The sequence below is a fragment of the Ursus arctos genome, unplaced genomic scaffold (assembly GCF_023065955.2).
Source record: "Ursus arctos isolate Adak ecotype North America unplaced genomic scaffold, UrsArc2.0 scaffold_14, whole genome shotgun sequence".
Taxonomy (NCBI): domain Eukaryota; kingdom Metazoa; phylum Chordata; class Mammalia; order Carnivora; family Ursidae; genus Ursus; species Ursus arctos.
The window spans coordinates 22,565,178-22,587,165 of record NW_026622808.1 but is presented as its reverse complement, the minus strand read 5'-3'; the positions used below and the strand labels follow the sequence as shown (position 1 = coordinate 22,587,165).

The 21,988-nt window shown below is 41.3% G+C and overlaps 2 protein-coding genes across 2 annotated transcripts; one reads left to right on the top strand and one right to left on the bottom strand.

Moving 5' to 3' along the window:
* Positions 1–4,534: 4,534 nt before the first annotated feature.
* On the bottom strand, positions 4,535–5,188 carry LOC125283741 (olfactory receptor 7A17-like; the record flags this gene model as incomplete). Its single annotated transcript, XM_048226578.1, has 1 exon — positions 4,535–5,188. A coding segment is annotated over one exon (654 nt), but the record flags the coding sequence as incomplete, so codon positions are not given.
* Positions 5,189–20,672: 15,484 nt separating this feature from the next.
* LOC113249198 (olfactory receptor 7A17-like) lies at positions 20,673–21,641 on the top strand. Its single transcript, XM_026490715.3, has one exon. It carries the CDS (start codon positions 20,673–20,675, stop codon positions 21,639–21,641), a length of 969 nt encoding a protein of 322 aa, XP_026346500.3.
* Positions 21,642–21,988: the final 347 nt, after the last annotated feature.

Here is a 21,988-nt window from a genome sequence, read left to right as displayed (position 1 = left end):
TTTTTTTTTTTTAATAACAATATGTTTTTATTATATTACCTTAGTCACCATACAGTACATCCCTAGTTTTTGATGTAAAGTTCCACGATTCATTACTTGTGTATAACACCCAGTGCACCATGCAATACGTGCCCTCCTTACTACCCATCACCAGCCTATCCCATTCCCCCCCCCATGCCTCTGAAGCCCTCAGTTTGTTTCTCAGAGTCCATAGTCTCTCACGCTTCATTCCCCCTTCTGTTTCTTCTTCCCTTTCTTCTCCTACCGATCTTCCTACTTCTTATGTTCCATAAATGAGTGAAACCATATGATACTTGTCTTTCTCAACATTTGCTGCAACATGGACGGGACTGGAGGAGATAATGCTAAGGGAAATAAGTCAACCGGAGTGAGCACTTGGTCTTATACACAACTAATGAGTCTTTGAACATTTTATCAAAAACCAATGTTGTACTGTATGTTAGCTAATTGAATTTAAATAAAAAATGCTCACCAGCATATAATTCCATATGATTGTAACGGTATTATGATATCCCATTTGACGATGATAGCCTGTTACACAGCAAGAGCTGACTGACACAATCATCCAAGTGAACAGACATAAGGCCATTAGAACGTGTGCTGCTTTTTATTTGTGGCGTATCTGACATTAAGGAGAACAAGCAAGATCATACGGTTATTCAAGTTCCTTCCCAATGACTTTATGAACAAGTGACTATATGTGGGCTCCCTTCCCGGTCACTCTGGGAATTTGAAGCACATGCACATTTGTGTAAAGGAACTGGTGATCCTGAATCACATGCCCAGCAGGACATTCGGCTCTCATGTATGGTGTCCTCTGATCGCCCAGGTAGAAGAGATTTCAGAGCAGGACGGAGGCATGAAATGGATAATGCTGATATTGTTCATTTGCCATCCCATAGTATTTTTGACAAGTACTAGGAAAAGGGAGTTATTTCATGTAACAATAAAAGAGTCATATTAGCAGGTAGCATTGGAGGTTTTCAAGTAGAGACAGGAGATGACTCGGTGATAAAACAGAAGACACTAAGCAATCCTTCACCTCAATGAATCTTCTATGCTTCAGTAAGTAGATGCACAACATGAAAAAGAACTGTTTCGGATAGTAATAAAATGGATGGTTTGAAATGTTGTACCCTTGTAGTTCTTAAATAGTTTATTTTTTTAATTCCAGTATAATTCCATCATGGTATTAGTTCCAGCTGTACAGTATAGTGATTCAGCAATTCTCTCTATTACTCAGTGCTCATCAGGATAAATGTACTCTTAATCCCCATCACCTAAGGCACCCATCCCCCGGCCACCTCCCCTCTGGCAAACACCACTTCGTTCTCCATATTGAAGAATCTGTTTTGTTGTCTGTATCTTTTTTTCTTTATTTGTTTTGTTCCTTAAATTCCACATATGAGTGAAATCTTATGCTATTTGCCTTTCTCTGACTGACTTATTTCACTTAGCATTATACCCTCTAGATCTATCAATATTGTAAAAGGCTACATCAAAATAATATGTTTCACTACATCAAAAGCTAATGATGTATTGTATGGTGATTAACATATCATCATAATAAAAAATTTTTTAATGATTTCTTTATTATATTATGTTAGTCACCATACAGTACATCCCCGGTTTCCGATGTAAGGCACGATGATTCATTAGTTGCATATAACACCCAGTGCACCATGCAATACGTGCCCTCCTTACTACCCATCACCAGCCTATCCCATTCCCCCACCCCCCTCCCCTCTGAGGTCCTCAGTTTGTTTCTCCTAGTCCATAGTCTCTCATGTTTCATTCCCCCTTCTGATTACCCCCCTTTCTTTATCCCTTTCTTCCCCTACTGATCATCCTAGTTCTTATGTTCCATAGATGAGAGAAATCATATGATAGTTGTCTTTCTCTGCTTGACATATTTCACTTAGCATTATCTCCTCCAGTGCCGTCCATGTTGTAGCAAATGTTGAGAACTCATTCTTTTTGATAGCTGAGTAATATTCCATTGTATATATGGACCACAACTTCTTAATTCAGTCATCTGTTGAAGAGCATCTTGGCTCCTTTCACGATTTAGCTATTGTGGACATTGCTGCTATGAACATTGGGGTGCATATGGCCCTTCTCTTCACTATGTCTGTATCTTTGGGGTAAACACCCAGTAGTGCAATGGCTGGATCATAGGGTAGCTCAATTTTTAACTTTTTAAGGGACCTCCACACTGTTTTCCAGAGTGGCTGTACCAACTTGCATTCCCACCAACAATGTAGGAGGGATCCCCTTTCTCCACATCCTCTCCAACAATTGTTGTCTCTTGCCTTGTCTATTTTTGCCATTCTAAGTGGCGTAAAATAAACTAATAAAACATTTCTGCACAGCAAAAGAAACAGTCAACAAAACAAAAAGACAACCTACATAATGGGAGAGGATGTTTTCAAATGTTATATTCAATAAGGGGTTAATTTCCAAAATACATAAAGATCTTATACAAGTTAACAGCAAAAATTAATAATAATTCCATTAAAAAATTGTCAGAATACATGAACAGACATTTCTCCAAAGAAGACATCCAGATGGCCAACAGACACGGGAAAAGCTGCTCAACGTCACTCATCATCTAGGAAATGCCATCCAAAATCATGAGATACCACCTCACAGCTGTCAGCATGGCTAAAATCAACAACACAGGAAACAACAGATGTTGGAGAGGATGTGGGGAAAGGGGAACTCTCTTGCACTATTGCTGGGAATGAAAACTGGTGAAGCCACTCAGAAAACAGTCGGAGGTTCCTTAAAAAATTAAAAGTAGAACTACCCTGTGATCCAGGGATCACAGTACTGAGTATTTACCCAAAGAAAATTCATCGTCATATTTGTGGTCATCTCTGACACTAAGAACATATCAGCTCAATCTCTTTATTCAAATTTGTCTTTCCTTGTAGACTCCAGTGGAGATCGACGTTTGCTAGCCAGTACGTGCTGGTGACTGCTAGGCTTTCTGGACACCTAGGTGAATCATAGAATAAAACAAGAGAGCTAGTTATAAAGCACAGTAGCATGTTTGTAAAGAAAGTGTCTCACATGAAGCTTTTATTTCTGAAACACGCATTTCAAGGACAACCATGCTGAATAAACATATTGTCCAGTGTGTGACACTATTATCAGATCAACAGTTAGGCTGTCTCCAGCCATGAAGTACTCTACAGAAAGATCTGGGTGACCTCGATACTGAACCAGTAGTGACCCTCCTTTCTCTTTCCCTAACAGAATTTCACTCGTATGTTTTAAACTGGTCAATAAAGAGTGAACCTAGAAACCCATAGCCACTCTGCCCATGGACTCCAATAAAGGCTGGGCCCCAGTTCTGGGCTTTCTCTCTCTTGCTCTGAATCTCTGACTCTCTGCACTTTCTGCCACTGTCCTCCAGGACCTGTGAGGAATAAACTGGTTTTGTTAGAGTCTCTGATGGTGCTGCTGAGGCCTGTCTTGCAGTCACAGTGAGAACCCAAGGGCTGGTGCAGCCACAGCAGAGGCTCTGGTCAAGGAAGCATCTGTGGGAATGTCCACAAGCACAGGGTGCAGGGGGTGCCCGGGCTTTCCTAGCCTGAGCATCCCTGTCAGGAGCCTGAGACATAAACAGAACAAGGTTAGAGTCCACATTTTCAGGAAGAGGAGTGAAGGTAGGGATACAAAAACACTGACAGATTCAAGGTGAAAACTGTGGTTTTGTATTGTCCTCTACAATAAGGTCACATGAAGGCCTTAGCAATGTAGTGTTTTCCATATGAAAAATACAACTCATGAGTTTTCTTTTGGGAAATCTAGGGAAAATTTACTTGGCATGGTATAAGGCATTTGAAATGAAATTACAAACTGAGGGCTTCAGAGGGGAGGGGGGTGGGGGACTGGGATAGGCTGATGCTGGGTAGTAAGGAGGGCATGTATTGCATGGAGCACTGGGTGTTATACACAAGTAATGAATCATGGAACTTTACATCAAAAACTAGGGAAGTACTGTACTACTGTGTACTAACATAATATAATAATATAAGAAGTATAATATAAGAAGTACTGTGACTAACATAATATAATAAAGAATATTATTATATAAAAAAAAGAAATTATTTTTAAGAAATCCAACATGTCCCATGTAAGATATAGAAATTTCCAGGCATTTGTGATCCAAGTTTGGGGAAAACATTGGAACACATGGAAACAGACAAAGTAGAATACTGTCTGTATATCAGACAGAAGATTAATAAGTGAGTTACTTAAAAGTGTGGAGAAATTGAATTCAAATAAATGGAAATTCTAGGAAATAAATATGAGGTGCAGATTCCACTTCCCTAGTCTGATCAAAAGAATAGCAGTTCCTGGCTCTGAGGCTGTGAGCCCTGCAATCATGGGCGCTTCTTCAGCCCAGGACAATGGGCCCTCACATCACTGGAACCGAAAAGGTTCTTTTCAGAGCCCTCTTTATGTCTGTGTTCCTCAGGCTGTAGATGAAGGGGTTCAGCATGGGGGTGACCACCGTGTACATCACCGAGGCCACTGTACTTGTGTGGGAGCTCTGGGGGCCAGCAGAGCTAAGGTACACTCCTAGGCTTGTACAATAAAATAAGGGGACAACAGAAAGGTGAGACGCACAGGTGGAAAATGCTTTATACTTGCCCTGAGCTGATGAGATCCCAAGTATGGAGGAAACTATCTTAGAATAAGAGTAAATGACCCCAATGAGGGGACCAGCACCCAGTAGCAGAGCTGAAAAATACATCACTGTGTCATTAAGAAAGGTGTCAGAACAGGCAAGTTGGACCACCTGTTTCATATCACAGAAAAAGTTGGAGATTTCCACTTCTCTGCAGAAGGACAGCCACCACACCATTAAACTTTGTAATAAGGAATTCAGGGCACCCATCACCCAGACCACCAGAACCAGCAGTGCACAGAGCCAGGGTTTCATGATGACTGTGTAGTGCAGGGGGTGACAGATGGCCACAAACCAGTCATAAGCCATCACAGCCAGGAGAAAGTCATCCAATCCAGTGAGGAGTACAAAAAAGTACATCTGTGTGATGCAGCCTGCATAGATTATGACTTTGCTCTGAGTCTGGATGTTCCACAGCATCTTGGGGATGGTGGTGGAGGTGAAACAGATGTCTGCAAAAGACAGGTTGGCCAGGAAGAAGTACATGGGGGTGTGGAGGTGGGAGTCTGAGCTGACGGCCAGGATGATGAGCAGGTTTCCAAACACAGTGATCAGGTACATGGAGAGGAAAAGTCCAAATATGAGGGGCTGCAGTTCTGGGTCCTCTGAAAATCCCAGAAGAAGAAACTTGGAAATTCGTGTATCATTGTCTGGTTCCACGTGATGCAGGTGACTACCAGGGAGCAAAAAACTAACGTGGCTATTTTTTTCAATAATGAATATTACAAATATCGTTGAAATTCTACAGTCTTCGTTTCTGCGATCACAAATTCAATATCCCAGTTTTGTATGGAACTTGTCCCCTTTCCAGACCCCCGTGCCAGCTCTGAATAAAATATGCATCCCACAGTAGGCCTTTTCCTCAAGTACTCATGTATTCCATACTTTCTGAGAAAGTGAGAAATTCTGTCACACGTTTGAGGAATAAACTTGAGTAACAGATAACCTCCAGGCAAAGAGTACAGGTGTCAGGAAACAAGTGTCTGCACATTCAGTGATGGAGAAGATAAGCAAATAAAAGGTCGGATAGAATATCAGAAGGTGACCGGTGCTATGAAGAAATACAAAGTGGGATAAAAGGGAAGAGTGGATGAGGTGTTATTTTTTACGAGGTGCTGGGGTAGGCTACACACATTTACACAGAGGCCTCAGGAGGAGACAGCAGGAGACCCAAGGTTATCCAGGGAAGCGTGTGCCCATCAGAGAGAATAACGCTGCAAAGGCTCTCAGAACAGACTTGCGTTTTTCAAAATTAATTTTTAAAGCTTGAGTGTGGTTGACACACAATATTACATTAGTTTGGGGTGTACAACACAGTGACAACGGTTTAAACATTACGCCGTGCTCACACGTGTGGAGCTGCCATCTGTCACCACACAACGCTCTGACGATACCACTGAGTATATTCCCCACGCTGTGCCTTTTATTCCCATGACCCATTCATTCCTTAAATGGAAGCCTGTATCTCCCACTCCCCTTCACCATTCTGCCTTTCCTTTGTTCATTTATCGGTTTAAAAATCACTACCAGGCTGTTCTCACCTCCAGCCACAATAATTAGGCAAACAGGTATACAAGGCAAGCTGCCGATATCAGATTGTCTTTCCCCTAAAAATGTCAAACCTCATCCAAATTCCAGGAGTTAAGTCTCCTGTGAGCATGTAATCATGGGTCTCCCTTTTAAGAAGGTCATTTTGTGTCCAGTATTTAACGAAACAAAAAAATCAGTTCCAAAAACTTTGAGGAAGAAAAGTGGGGAGAAAGATCTAATAAGCTCAGGGGCCCCCAGAGATGGTGAGAAGGAGCAAACGTCCTTGGTTCTGGCAACACTCCAACCCCAGCTGCAGTGTCTTGATGCCCAGAATAATAGAGAAGCAAAAGACAATTTATCCAAAAGAAAATGTAGAGAGGATTTTGCTTTACCAAGTCATCTGACCCACTGAACACCCCACCAGAATAACAAGTAAAGGGAAGACACCCACAATTCACTAAAGGAAATGCACACAGAGCAACAAAAGTGGGGGATTTTAAAAGATTATTTGCTAAAAATAAAGAAACAAAAAAACAAAGACTCTGGATTCTGGGAAACAAACTGAAGGTTTCAGAGGGGAGGGGGCGAGGGGATGGTCTAGCCTGGTGATGGGTAGTAAGGAGGACAAGTATGGCATGCAGCACTGGGTGTCATGCACAAATGGTGAATCATGGAACACTGCATTGACAACGAATGAGGTACTGCACCGTGACTAACATAATAAAAATACAGAAAGAAAAAAAATATTTTTATTTTTTATTTTTTATATACAATGGAATATTACTCAGCTATCAGAAAGAACGAGTTCTCAACATTTGCTGCAACATGGACGGCACTGGAGGAGATAATGCCAAGTGAAATAAGTCAAGCAGAGAAAGACAATTATCACATGGTTTCTCTCATCTATGGAACATAAGAACTAGGAAGATTGGTATGAGAAGAAATGAATAAAGAAAGGGGGGTAATCAGAAGGGGGAATGAAGCATAAGAGACTATGGACTCTGGGAAACAAACTGAGGGCTTCAGAGGGGAGGGGTGGGGGAATTGGATAGACCAGTGATGGGTAGTAAGGAGGGCATGTATTGCATGGTGCACTGGGTGTTATACGCAAACAATAAATCATCGAACTTTGCATCAGAAACCAGGGATGTACTGTATGGTGACTAACATAATATAATAAAAATATTATTATAAAAAAGAGTTTTTTAAAAAATTTAAAAAGATATTACTTATTCATTTGAGACAGAGAGATACAGAGAGAGAGAGCATGAGCATGAGTGGGGGAGAGGCAGAAGCAGACTCCCTGCTGAGCCTGGATCCTGTCTTGGAGCTTGATCCCAGGACCCCAGGATCATGCCCTGAGCCGAAGGCAGACACTTAACCCAGTGAGCCACCCAGGCGTCCCCGTGAGAATATTTGTAAAAGAAGGGCATTTCCTGCTGATGAGGGAAAAGCAGTGTGAATGAAGAGCCCGTTAGAACGTCCTGGATGCAGAGGGAGTGGGCAGCCAGCGTGGGTGCTGGGGTTCCTCCAGATTCAGGGACTGCACACTGTACTTTTATTTCCCCAATCACCTCGTTACAGTACACACATCAGGCCCTTGGTCTGGTTGTTATTCCGTATTTATTCCTATGTGTTTGGCCACCCTTGTTCTCCTATGGCCCAGTAACAGACGAGGCTGGCCCTTCTCTCAGGTTCCTCTGTCTCATCTTTTCTCTGTAATTCCTGGGCTTTGGGTTTTGATCTCTTTAAAACAAAAACAAGAACATTTATGTATTTCAGAGAGAGAGAGAGAGAGCACGGGAGCATGGAGAGGAGGGGCAGAGGGAGAAGGGGAGAGACTCTCAAGCAGACACTGCACTGAACGCAGAGCCTGGCACAGGGCTCATGTCACAACCCCAAGATCATGAGCTGAGACGAAACCAAGAGCCAGGCGCTTAACCGACTGACACACCCAGGCGACCCTCAGTCTCTTTCTTACAAACACTATGGCGCACTCTATTCCTGCTTCTGATTTTGTCCCACATGTCTAGACGTCCCTACAATATACTCTGTAAAATCTGACACATGCCACAAAAACCTATTTCTTTGCTTTCTTCATATGAATATCACTGAGGACATCAGTCACATTCAAATTTATGTCACCCACTCTGCTTTCTTCATTTAACAAAGATCCAAGGGAGAAGGGACCTCACCTCCTTCATTCACTTTCAGTTTTATAAAGGTGTGCATTTAGACAGAAACACATTTTTAGAAGATAGACTTTATAAAATAAAAAGAATAGCGGGGAAAAGAAAACCGGGATAAATACAGTGGATTCAAAACAACCTTATTCATCAAAACTGAATATAAAAAGATTATCTTTTGCAAGAAAATATATAAAACAACAATAATTTCATCACATTAACACAGGCATCTAAATAAAAATGGAATGGGCGAAAATATATAGGAAAATATAATTTATAATTATTATTGATTCTAAAAATATGCAGAGAGCAGTGTCTAAAATTATAATGTCATCCTATATAAATGTAAGTGGAGTCAAACCTGCTTGTGAAAAAGATGTAAGTTGAATGCCAAAGAATGTGTTGCACAGGGTGGAGGAAGAGGAGTCTGGTTTAGAAAATAGATCTAATCACAAAAGGCAAAAGGCAGCAGTAAGCAGCAGGCACAGATGTGAAGTTAGACAGCAATGCATACAAAAGGCAGTTTATTAAGACTCACATAAAAAGCAATGGATGGGGGACAAAATATGACCGAGTGATAGATTTGACCCTTCACATTTATAAACCCTCACACTAGCTACCCAATACATCTGTACATACACGCAAGAATTACACAGCAAAGAGCAAACTTGGCTTAAATATTTGTAATTCTTTGGTTGAAAGAGTGCAATCAAAAACAAGGAAGAAATGATTCAGCAAGAACAACACACATACTAAACAAGAGTAAGACCGCTCAGAGCCCAGTATACAAGGAAAGAACTTGCACAGATGATTTGGGATGCGGAAAGTAAATGGCTAATAAACCCCCAAATACATCCTGCCTCCGGGTAATGAAATAAGTGCAGACTAAAGCCCTTTAGCATATGCCTGAATGTGCTGTAAGTAAACTTCTGGAGCGAATACCTATGTGAGAGAGGATTCCGTGAGATGTGTGTCTCCAGAACAGCGGTTGCAAGGTAGCGGCTCCCTCCACTGGTCAGGGTCTCTCTCATGAATGCAGAATATGGTTGAATAGACCACATCCTAAATATTTTTAGTTTTAGTTTTTTAAAGATTTATTCACTTATTTGGGAAAGAGAGTGTGAGCAAGGAGAGGGGTAGAGGGAAAAGTAAAAAAAGAATCTCAAACAGACACAGACCCCTCCCCCCCGCCCCCGCACTGAGCAGAGACCTGGCACAGGACTTGATCCTGGAACCAGAGATCATGACCTGAGCCAAAACCAAGAGCCAGAGGCTTACTGACTGGGTCACCCAGGCACCCAGTAAAACTCTTTTATAAATGCCCTCACTGCTCCGCACCTGCCTCCATCCCTAATAGTTTATTTTCATATTCCTCTTCACTGCAAATCTCCTTGGAAGTGTTCACATTTTCCTAAAGAGAGTGCCTCCCATTCCTTCTCTAGTCTCATCCAACCGGACTTTTATTCCCACACTTAGTGATCTACGGTAATCCTTGTATTGCCAAGTGCACAGACATTTCTTTTTTCAACATATTAAATAAATGACTGTAAATGAATGAGTTCACCAGGCCAACAGACACAATGATCACTTGGCTCCAGGCTAGGCTGGATAGGATGTCAGGCGACCTCAGGTAAAAGCTTTCAGCTTCCATTGTCTCTGATCCTTTCCTGAAATACCTGCTGAGCTCTGAGACTCACCGGGATGGGGTCTGTGAGAGGAAGGTCTCTATGTGGAGGTCTGAAATCCCCCCTGGATGGTTGATGATGGAGACTGAGGCTCTGTCCCCAGACAGGACAGCAGGAAGGAGTGAAGCATAGGTCCCCTTGCAGACCTAGGAATCCAAATGTAAAAACTATGTCTCCACCAGCTCAAGGTTGAACATGCCCAGGGGCTGCAGCAGATGAGATATTTACAGCTCCTGTGTTTGCTGTATCTGTTCCCTATACCTGCTCGTTAGACACATTTACCATTATTACTCCTTGAGCACATCTTCCCATGGGAACTTATCTGGACCGAACAGAGTTTTTTCCCGTAGATTCTATGTTCCCAAGAGACCAGGTTAGAATTCAGGTGCATCCGGTGTTTATTAGTCCTCCCTGAACTTGCTGGATTTCTAGAGCTCTAACATTGAAACTTTCCACAGACCTGAGTGAAATTTTTTTCCAGATCAAAGACTGAGGAACCTGTGTTGACTACATCCCTTGGATCTCCAAAATATTGACTTACGGTGGGAGCACAACTCCTGACAGCTCTAGAAAAATGTTCTTCCTTCTCCAACAAGCAAGAGTATTCCTTTGCTACAAAACCATGGACACAACAATCCTTGGATTCATAATTCTTTTGAGAAATCAATTAGGAGTTTAATGTGGTTTTTAAAATGATTTATTTATTTATTTTGAATCGATTAGCCAAGGTATAGTACATCATTAGTTTTTGATATAATGTTCAATGATTCATTAGCTGAGTATAACACCCAGTGCCCATATTATGTGCCCTCTTTAATGCCCATCCCCCAGTTACCCCATCCCCTCATCCCCTCCCTTTCTGTAACCCTCTGTCTATTTCCCAGAGTCAAGAGTCTCATATGGTTTGTCTCCCTTTCTGATTTCTTCCCATTCACAGGAGTTTAGAGTATTTAATACAGGTTAAAATGTGACATTTAGTCCTTGACTTATAACCATTTGCTAATTATGAGATGTATTTAGACCTTTTAATGCACCATGGGCTGAGCTTAGAATCTTATATGGATTGTCTCACTTATTTTGTGCCAAAGCCATTCTATGAGGACCATAAAATGATGAGCCTTATTCCACATCTGTAGAAATGTGACTTGGAAGGGTTCAGCAATTGACCCAGAATTATGAACTGGGTCATTATGAACTGATGTGCATTGACTCGAATGCAACAAGATAGGCCAGTGGTTCTCAACCAGGGATGATTTTGCCTCCAGAGGACACTTGAAAATATCTGGAGAAAATTTTCACTGTAGCAGTGTGGTAAGTGCTATTACTAAGTTGGCATGTCTAGGGTGGCCCAGAGAGTCTGCATCTGTAACCAGCTCCCAGTCATTGATGTCGCCTGTCTTGGTCTCTAGACACTTTTGCATGTTCAGGCTGTGGTCCTGTGTCAGAGTCAGCTCTGTTCTTCTCCCAGAACCCCCCACTCACCACAGATCTGACCTTAGGTGGTCAAAAAAGTTTACAGGTGTCTTTTTTTTTCCTTCAAGAAAAACATGAACCTGCCAAGCCTTTGTTCCCTTATCTGTAAACTAGAGAAATTCCATCTAAGGATTCGGTCTGGGAACTTAGTAATACTTTAGAGCTCACAGGAAATTCCGTGGCACAGAGCGGTGCTCCATCCATGGGGACTACTGTGACCATCTAAGTTCCACATTGCCTAAGCTCATGATGACAATAAAAAGGTCTTTTGGGACAGGAAGTGAGTCCAGGATTCCTCTGCCTCTGGGACAGTGTTCTGGGTGTTTGGGGAAGGAAGTGGGTGTCACTGGCAGCATCCTGCACAACTGGGGAAGCCAGGCACTCACACACTCACATTCGTCCCTGGGAGAAGTCCCTGGCCGAGCAGATCTCCCGTGGCACTGAGTGTGCTGCCTTGTGATAGAGGGTATGTGGGTAAAGTGTAATTGTTCCTCTGACTCTCTTCAGTGTGGTCAGTGTTGATTGCATTTTGGTCCAATTGTGGGCGTCAGTTTCTTTGTCAGACCCCAGGACTTCCATGAAGGTGCTTTCAACCATGAGTTATTGTCAAAGTGGTGCTCTTTGGGGAAAAGATGTGAGTAAACTCCTATTTCTCTGTTTTGAGGGTATATATACTATATATATAGTATATATACTAGGAATATATATAATGTACATTAGTAGGAATATTTTATATATATATATATATATATATATATATATATATATATATATATATGGAAAATTCATTTTTTCCTAGAAGCTCTACTGACAGATTTCATCTCCATGTCTTTGGGCAAATCTGTGTCACATTGTATGTTAGGCAGAATGATGACCTTCCAAAAATGTCTGCATCCCAATCCTTGGAAACTGTGAAAATAAACAGATTATAAGAGAAGAGGAATTACAGTTATTGAAGGCATTAGGATTGCTAATAACCCGACCTTAAAATAGAGTTTATCTGGGATTATTTGAATAAAGTCATTGTAATCACAAGGGTCTGTGAATGGAAAAAGGAGGCAGCAACAAGAGTCTAAGAGATGAGACATGAGAAGGACTCCACCAGCCACTGCAGCCATTGAAGATGGAGGGCGGGGCCATGGGGCAGGGGTGCGGGCAGTCTCTAGAAGCTGGAGAAGGCAAGAAAGTGGCTTACCCCTTAGAGTTTCCAGAAAGGAATGCAGCCCTGCAGACAAATTGACTTTTATTCCAGGGAGACCCATTTTGACCTTCTGAATTGTAAGGTAATTTCTTTGTGCTCTTTTTAAGCCACTATGTCTGTGGTCACTAGTTACTATAGCAACAGGACCAAGACACATGATCACCCCTACACTGAGGCTTTAATCGGAGTATATGGCCACCCCTCTCAAATCAGTGTCCTGCCACTAGGAAAACAGAGAATCCATACTGGAAAGTCAGCCTAGCCTCTGTTCATGATTAAAATGTGTAATAATCTTCCGTTTATCAAAACATTGTGAAAATGGCTTCTGCCCAAATTGGTGTCAAGACAGGACAATAAGAAAACCCATATTCTATAAGAGAAAAAGCTATTATGTTATAAAAGTGGATTCAAAACCAATGAGGAAAGGAAGGTTTTGGAAATAAATGGTGTTTGGACAATTTGTTGTGAGTCAGAAGCAAAATAACATTAAATTTCTACCTTAACGCCTTACCACTTGTTGCCATAAAGTGAGTGAACTTGTAGGAAAATGAAATGTCTAAAATGAACTTGTAGGAAAAATATAAAACAGCACGGATTTCTAGAAAACAGATTAGATCAATTCTCTGAACATAAACCAGATGGTAGTAAAAGAACTGAGAACCATAATTGATGGATTCCAGCGCATGAAAACCTGTAGGTCCAACAATAAGGAATATTTAAAAATAAGTGTAAAGCTAGGGAAAATACCTAGAACATATTGGATATTGCAAAATGTCAAGTGTAGACATATAAAATGTTGTTTTAAACAAAAGTGAATAAAACTACTTAAGATGAGAAATGATTTAAGGATGCAAATCAAAAATATAGGAAGGATACATGGGAATAAATATATAAGCATGAAAATGTGCTAGTTTGTAACAATCAAATGAAGTGAAATTATCATATTAAGGAAACCTTAATCTCAGTGTAGGGTTTGATTTATTTCTTTTTTTCATTGTTATAAAATTTTATTTTACTTATTTTAATAATTTTTTATTATGTTATGTTAGTCACCATACAGTACATCCTTAGTCTTTGGTGTAGTGTTCCATGATTCATTATTTGGGTTTGATTTATGTCTAAGGCTACAGCCCCTAGAGACAGAACATTTCTTAGCTGGGAGGCTGACTTCTAGAAGTGGGCATTTATGTGTTAGGGGTTGAACTGTTATTATAATAAGATTTGGCTGGAGGCAACATAACGTGATGCCTGAGAGACCATCTGAATCAGGCAGCCCTGTACAGACCTCAGAAGGGGTGACCTTGACTGAGTCAATTGGTTACCATAAGCTCCGCCTCTGCCTCCCTAGTAAATGGGGAATGATACTAATCATATGAATTCTATTGGAAAACTTACATGAGAGAATGTGTACACACAGTTACACAGTGCCGGCAGAGTGCTATCATTACATTTTGTTATCAAGATCCATATTGATAACCAAATTTCTTGGGGCGCCTGGTGGCCAGTCTGTTAAGCACCAAACCCTTGATCTCAGCTCAGGTCTTGATCTCAGGGTTGTGAATTCAAGTCCCGCCTTGGGCTCCATGATGAGCATGGAGACGGCTAAGAAAAAACAAACAAGAAAACCACCAAGTTTTTTTTCTAGCTCAAAAGCTTTGATTCAATCAATACATTTTTTTTCTGATTCTGACTGTATTTAACCACCTGCCTATCTGCCTGTACTCAACAAACATTCACTGAGGATAAGGAGCATCCTGAGAACTGTACGAGGCACTGCAGATTCAAAGATAAGTAAGAGACAGATCCGAAATTCAAGGAATTTGTATTGTGAAGGAGCAGAGAAATTTAGTAAAGTTGATGTGACTGGATGGAAAGTGAATCAGATCAGGAGAGAAGGGGAGGGCAATTCTTTGAGTTGATTTTATTCATATGACACAAGAAAACATCTCCATAAATGAGTTTTTAGGAGATTTCCAAAATAGTCACATATCTCATCCTTCTGAGGATAGATGTTAACTGCATGAGAACTGACTTGTTTTTTTTTTTTTTTAAGAAATCCAAACCATTACTGAAGATGACCAAGAAAATACCATCTTGTATTCACACCAAGTGAAAATTACTGGTTTTAAAGCGGAAAGGGGAACCTAAGACATAAACCTGAAGAAAACTAGAGAAGGGAAGGAAGACCCAAGGAGACTACTTCTACAAACTGAGGGCTTCAGAGGGGAGGGGGGTGAGGGGATGGGCTAGCCCAGTGATGGGTATTAAGGAGGGCGTGTATTGCATGGAGCACTGGGTGTTATATGCAAACAATGAATCATGGAACACTACATCAAAAACTAATGATTTACTGTATGGTGACTAACAATACATAATAAAAAATTTAAAAAATAAAGGTCTGGATTAGATTTTTTAAATATTTTATTTATTTATTTGAGAGAGAGAGGGAGAGAGAGAGAGAAGGAGAATCACCACTGAGCAGAGAGCCCTGATGAGGGGTTCAATCCTAAATCCCTGAGATCATGACCCAAGCTGAAGGCAGATGCTTAACCGACTGAGCCACCCGGATGCCCCTGGATTAGATTATTATTGTGGTTGTAACAAATGACCAGGCTGCTGCCTTCAAACAAATACATTTATTTTCTGATAGTTCTGGAAGTCTGAAGTCTGAAATAGGTCTCTGTGGGCTAAAATCACTGTCTGCAGAAAAGAGTTCATTCTGGAGGTCTGGGGAGAATAGGTTTTCTTGCCTATTCCAGCTTTAGAGCCACCTGTACTCCCTGCCTCATGTGCCCTCCGTTTATCCTCAAAGCCAGCAACATAGCATCTCAAAATCTCTCTGTGACTCCAAGTCTTCTGCCTCCCCCTTCCACATCTGGAGGACCCTTGTGAGCTATTGAGCTCACCTGGATCATCAGAATAACTTTACCTTAGTGTCAGCTGACTAGCAATGTTAATACCATTTGTAACTTTAATTTTCCCTTGTCATGACACAAGACATATCCACAGATTCTGTAGATTAAGATGTGGAAATGTTTTGGGGACATTATTCTGCTACCAAAAGTCTTTGTCAGAGGTATATTTGCTGTCAACTCATGGGCCCTCCCTTTGAAGGATCAACCACAGAATTTATTTCAGACTCTACATGAGAATTGAGACTTTTTTATCAAGACCACGCATGAAGAGGACCACATGGCTTATTTATTGACATCTCCCCAAATCTACTAAACACAATGTAACATTTCAACTAAATAAAATCAATATCAACTCAAGGTTAAGGTAAAGTACAAGGAGGTTATACCTTTGGAAGGCAGGCAAATTCATGAGACGGAGGAATACAAAACTGGATTCACTTGACTTCTCATCTGGTCTCTTGGGAACAGAGTCTCAGCAGGAAAATTTTCCATTCTGTCCAGACCAGTGGCCCACAGGGAATGAGTGCTCCGAGGTGGGAGTAACAATGGAAACATCGCCTAGTGAGCAGACACAGGGAGCTGTAAATATCTCCTCTGCTTCAGAACTTCAGCACGTGGATCCTTGGACTGGCCGGAACATGGTTGTTATTTCTGGGTTCCTAAGTCTGGCTGGGGGACCCATGCTTCACTGCTTCCTGCTGCCCTGTCTGCGAACAGAGGTTTGGTCTCCATCATCAACCATCCAGGGAGGAATCGGCACCTCCACACGGAGATTTTCATCTTATGAAAGACTCACCAGGTGAGTCTGAGATTTCAGCAGGAATTTCAGGAACGGATCAGAGAGAATGGAAGCCGGTAACTTTGACCTGAGGTCACCTGACACTAGACAGACTCATGTATAAGTAATTTATTTAATGTGTTCAAAAGAACAGTGTCCGTTGGACTCAGCAATGCAGGCATCATTGTTGACAATATGCAATGGGAATAGAAATGCAGTTGGATGAGGGGGGGAAGGAATGGGAGACATAAAGTGGTTCCATTGAAATTAGAACATATGCAAGGAGTTTGCAGGGAACGGGAGCAGGAAGACAGAGTATTAGGATTGAAGCACGTGCAGTGATTTGTTTACAATGTGCTGGTTTTGAGCATGTTCGTATTTATAGAAAGACCCAGACCCATGAAGGTAGCTGTTCCCTTGCAACAGCAGTTCCTGAGACATACATTTCTCAGCACCTTCTCTCACAGTGAGTATTCACATGAAAAATTGTATTTAATATGCAAATAGCGATATGCTAACTAGCTTTACTTTGTAATACATCATTAGGAGGAGGTGTGAAAATGATGGGGAATTTGTGAGGTAGAAGAAAAACTCAGACAAATCTTTTCACTGGTGATAATCACTCACTTAGTCACAGGAAGGAACTGTAGTGTAAGCTTTTTACACATACTGACGACCGCTGTCTGCCACCCCAGGAGGATGGGTGCTGCTATCCCCACTATTTGAGTCACGATATTCACATTTGGAATGGATTGGTTGTTTCTCCCAAGTTCAGACAGCGTATATGTGGTAGATCTGACATTCAAAACCTGGTTTTCTGATTCCAAAAGTCTTGGTTTTAAAATCATTCAGAAAAGTATTTTATTATGTCATCTTTAAAATTCCCTTTCTATTGTCATACATTGTATATTTTCTGTTGTAAATTACAATTTATTCCCTTTGCACAGTTTTTTTCTAGAGGGGTTTTCAGTCAGTAAAATATCTTGACATCATAAAGATACCACTGCTTTATTGTTTAGATACATTGTTATTTTCCTTTGTTAATTATTCTGGGCATCAGGGGATGTGGACTGGGGCTGGAATGCTGCCAGAACCAGGGAAGGTCTCCGCTCATCAGTCTCTCAGGGAAAATCTGAGCTTATTACATCCCTTTCCCCCCGTGTGTCCATTTGTTTCCTCGCTGTGATTTTGGAACTGCTTTCTTATGTTTCTTTACATACAGGACACAACTGGTGATGGGCATCATGGAGCACATGTGATGGGATGAGCACTGGGTGTTATATGCAACTGATAATTTATTGAGCACTAGGTCTGAAACTAATGATGTACTGTAAGTTGAATTTAAATTAAAAAAGAAAAAAAAAAGAAATGCATAACATGTGATGATCATATTGAAATGGAGCCCATGTTTCCATGTCCAGTAGAGGCTTCCTAACTAGATGTTGAGTACTGTTTACACAGTCTTCAGGGTAAAGGTAATCTCGTGTTGACAGCTTGCCTTCTACTGCTTCCTTCAACAGTATTGTGGCTAAGGCAGGAAAAGCATGAGAGTAACATAGCGGTGGGAGGGCGTATTGCACTGCGCTCATGTGCAAGCCAGTGATGTGTGTGTGTGTGTGTGTGTGTGTGTGTGTGTGTGTGTGGTGGGGCATGAGCAGTCCTCAGGGCAATGGTATCTGAGTTCATATACTCCAGTATGGGAGCCTTCAATGCCAGAATGTTAAAAAATGGTTGGAAATAAGGAAGGAATCCATCTCTATTCACAGAACACCTTGGAACACAATTAATAAGATGCAAAGAACACCACGTGAAGGAAGGACTCCCTGTGTCTTGAAGTCCCATCAGTGGCAGGAAAGTCCCCTGGGTCCTCAACGTTCTCTGCCATCACCTCTCATCTCTCTTGCTCTTGCTCATTAGCTCACTGCACTGACTGCATGTTGAGATCTACAGATCTGCAGTAAGTGCCTTCTGCAGGGCCTTTGCTCTGCTTTCCCTGCAGGGCACACACCTCCCCCAGATATCTTCCTGCCTCCTGCTCAGTTGTTTGTTGAAACTTCTGTTAAAATGTCACCTTCTTTGCAGGCCTTCCTGAACTCCTATTAAAACCTAGCATCCTCTGCATACACTCCTTTTTACACCAACCTTTTTCCCCCTTCATAGCACCTGTCACCATCTTATATGGAATACGATTTTTTAATTTTTTATATATATATCCTTTCTCCATCATTGTATTGTATGGAGTTTTCTTTTTCTTCTCCAAGTTTTAATTAAATTCAATTAGTTAACATACAGTGGCAAATAAGTTTCAGGTGGAGACTTTGGTGATTCGACACTTCCATACAATACCCAGTGCTCATCACAAGTGCCCTCCTTCATCCCTTCACCTATTTCACTCATCCCCTCACCCACCTCCCTCCAGCAACCCTCAGTTTCTTCTCTACAGATAAGGGTCTGTTTCTGGTTTGCCTCCCTTTTTTACCCATATGTTTGCTTGCTTTGTTTCCCTAAATTCCACACATGAGTGAAATCATATGGTGTTTGTCTTTCTCTGACTGACTTGCTTCACTTAGCATAATATACTGTAGCTTTATCCATTGTAAATGGCAAGATTTCATTCTTTTTGATGGCCTAAAATTCCGATATATATATATGTATATATCTATATATCTATATCTATATCTATATCTATATCTATATCTATATCTATATCTATATCTATATATCTATCTATATCTATATATCTCACTTCTTTATCCATCCATCAGTCAGTGGACACTTAGGCTCTCCCCATAGTATGGCTATTGTTGATAATGTTGCTATAATCACCAGGGTGAATTTACTCTTTCAAATTAGTATTTTTGTGCCCTTTGGGGAAATACCTAGTGGTTCAACCTATAGAATGGGGAAGATATTTGCAAATGACGTATATATAAGGGTTAGTATCCAAAATCTATAAAGAACTTATCAAACTCAACACACAAAAAGCACATAATACAGTTAAGAAATGGACAGAAGACATGAGTAGACAATTCTCCAAAACAGACATACAGAGGGCTAACAGACATATGAAAGATGCTCAACATCACTCATCATCAGGGAAACACACATCAAAGCTACAATGAGATATCACTTCACACCCATCGGAATGGCTAAAATGAACAACACATGAAACAGCAGGTGTTAGGGGAGGATGCAGAGAAAGGGGGACCCTCTTACATTGTTGGTGGGAATGCAACCTGATTCTGCCATTCTGGAAAGCTGTATGGAGGTTCCTCAAAAAGGTAAATAGAACGGCCCTTTGATCCAGCAATTGCACTGCTAGGCATTTACTCAAAGAACAAAAAATACTAATTCAAAGGGACACATGCTCCCCAATGTTTATAGCAGCATTATCTACAGTAGCCAAACTATGGGTACAGCCCAAGTGTCCTTCCACTGATATGGATAAGGAGAATGTGATATATTTTATATAATGATGGAATAAGAGTCAGCCATAAAGCATGATTCTTGCCATTAGCACGATACAGATGGAGGTAAAGAGTATTATGTTAAGTGAAATAAGTCACTCAGAGAAAGATTAATACCATATGATTTAACTCATATGAGGAATTTAAGAAACAAGAGAAGTAGCAAAGGGGAAAAAAGAGAGAGAAAGGGATAAACAAAGAAACAGACTCTTAACTACAGAGAACACACTGCTGGTCACCAGAAGAGATGGTGGGGGATGGGGAAATGGTTGATGGGGATGGAAGAGAGCACCTGTGCTGAGCACCAGGTGTCGTATGGGTGTACTGAATCACTATATATTGCACACTTGAAACCACTTTTATACTTCATGTGAACTAACTGGAATTTAGGGCGCCTGGGTGGCTCAGTTGGTTAAGCATCTGCCTTCAGCTAAGGTCATGATCCCAGAGTCCCAGGATCCAGTCCCAGGATCCAGTCCCATATCAGGCTCCCTTCTTAGTGGGGAGTCTGCTTCTCTCTCTGACCCTCCGCCATCTCATTCTCTCCTTCTTACCCTCTTTGTCAAATACATACATAAAATCTTTAAAAAAATTAACTGAAATTTAAATAGAAACCCAAATAATTAAAAAAAAGGTAAAAATAAATAAATGATGTCCATTTGTTGAACATTACTATGTTATATTTTTTTCTTCCTTGGTAGTCATGTCAACAAGATGGTACCAGGTAATGATACACAGGTTTCAGAGTTTGTTCTTCTGGGATTATCAGAGGAACCAGAAGTGTACCCCCTCATTTTTGGGCTTTTCCTCTCCATGTACTTGATCACTGTGTTTGGAAACCTGCTCCTCATCCTGGCCGTCAGCTCAGACTCCCACCTCCACACCCCCATGTACTTCTTCCTCGCCAACCTGTCCTTTGTAGACATCTGTTTGACCTCCACCACCATCCCCAAGATGCTGTGGAACATCCAGGTTCAGGGAAAAACCATAACATATGCAGGCTGTATCAGCCAGATTTTTTTTTTCGATGTGTTTGGATTCCTGGAGGATTTACTCCTGACGGTGATGGCTTATGACCGCTTGGTGGCCATCTGTCACCCCCTGCACTACACAGTCATCATGAACCGCCAACTGTGTGGACTGCTGGTTCTAGTGTCCTGGATCATCAGTGTTCTGAATTCCTTATTACAGAGCTTAATGCTGTTGTGGCTGTCCTTCTGCACAGGCATGGAAATCCCCCACTTTTTCTGCGAACTCAATCAGGTAGTTGGGCACGCCTGTTCTGATGCCTTTGTTAATGACATGGTGATGTATTTTGGAATTGTGGTGTTGGGTTGTCCCCCTGTGGCTGGGGTCCTTTACTCCTACTCCAAGATAGTTTCCTCCATATGTGGAATTTCATCAGCTCAGGGCAAGTACAAAGCATTTTCCACCTGTGCATCGCACCTCTCACTTGTCTCCTTATTTTATTGTACGGTGCTGGGAGTGTACATTAGCTCTGCTGCTAACCAGAGCTCCCACGCAAGTGCCGTGGCCTCAGTGATGTACACAGTGGTCACCCCCATGCTGAACCCCTTCATCTACAGCCTGAGGAACAGAGACATAAAGAGGTCTTTGAAAAGAATCATTGGGGTTCCAATGATGTATGTGCCAATGGTCCTGGAGCTGAAGAAGTGCCCATGATTGCAGGACTCACATCCTCAGAGTGAGGAACTGCCATTCTCCCATCAGGCTGAGGAAGCAGAATCTGTTACTTCTACTTATTTCCTGGATTTCCATTTGTTTGAATTCAACTTCTCCACACATTTAAGTAACTCACTTTATTAAGCTTCTGCTACGTCTGATATACAGACAGTTTCCCTTTTATCTATTTTCATAAAATTCCAATATTTTCTCCAACCTTGGTCACAAATGTCTAGATATTTCTGTATCTTACATAGGGCAAGCTGGATTTCTTAAAAATAATTTCATTTCAAGTGACTTATACCATGCCAAGTAAATGTCCCCGATTTCCCAAAAGAATAATCATG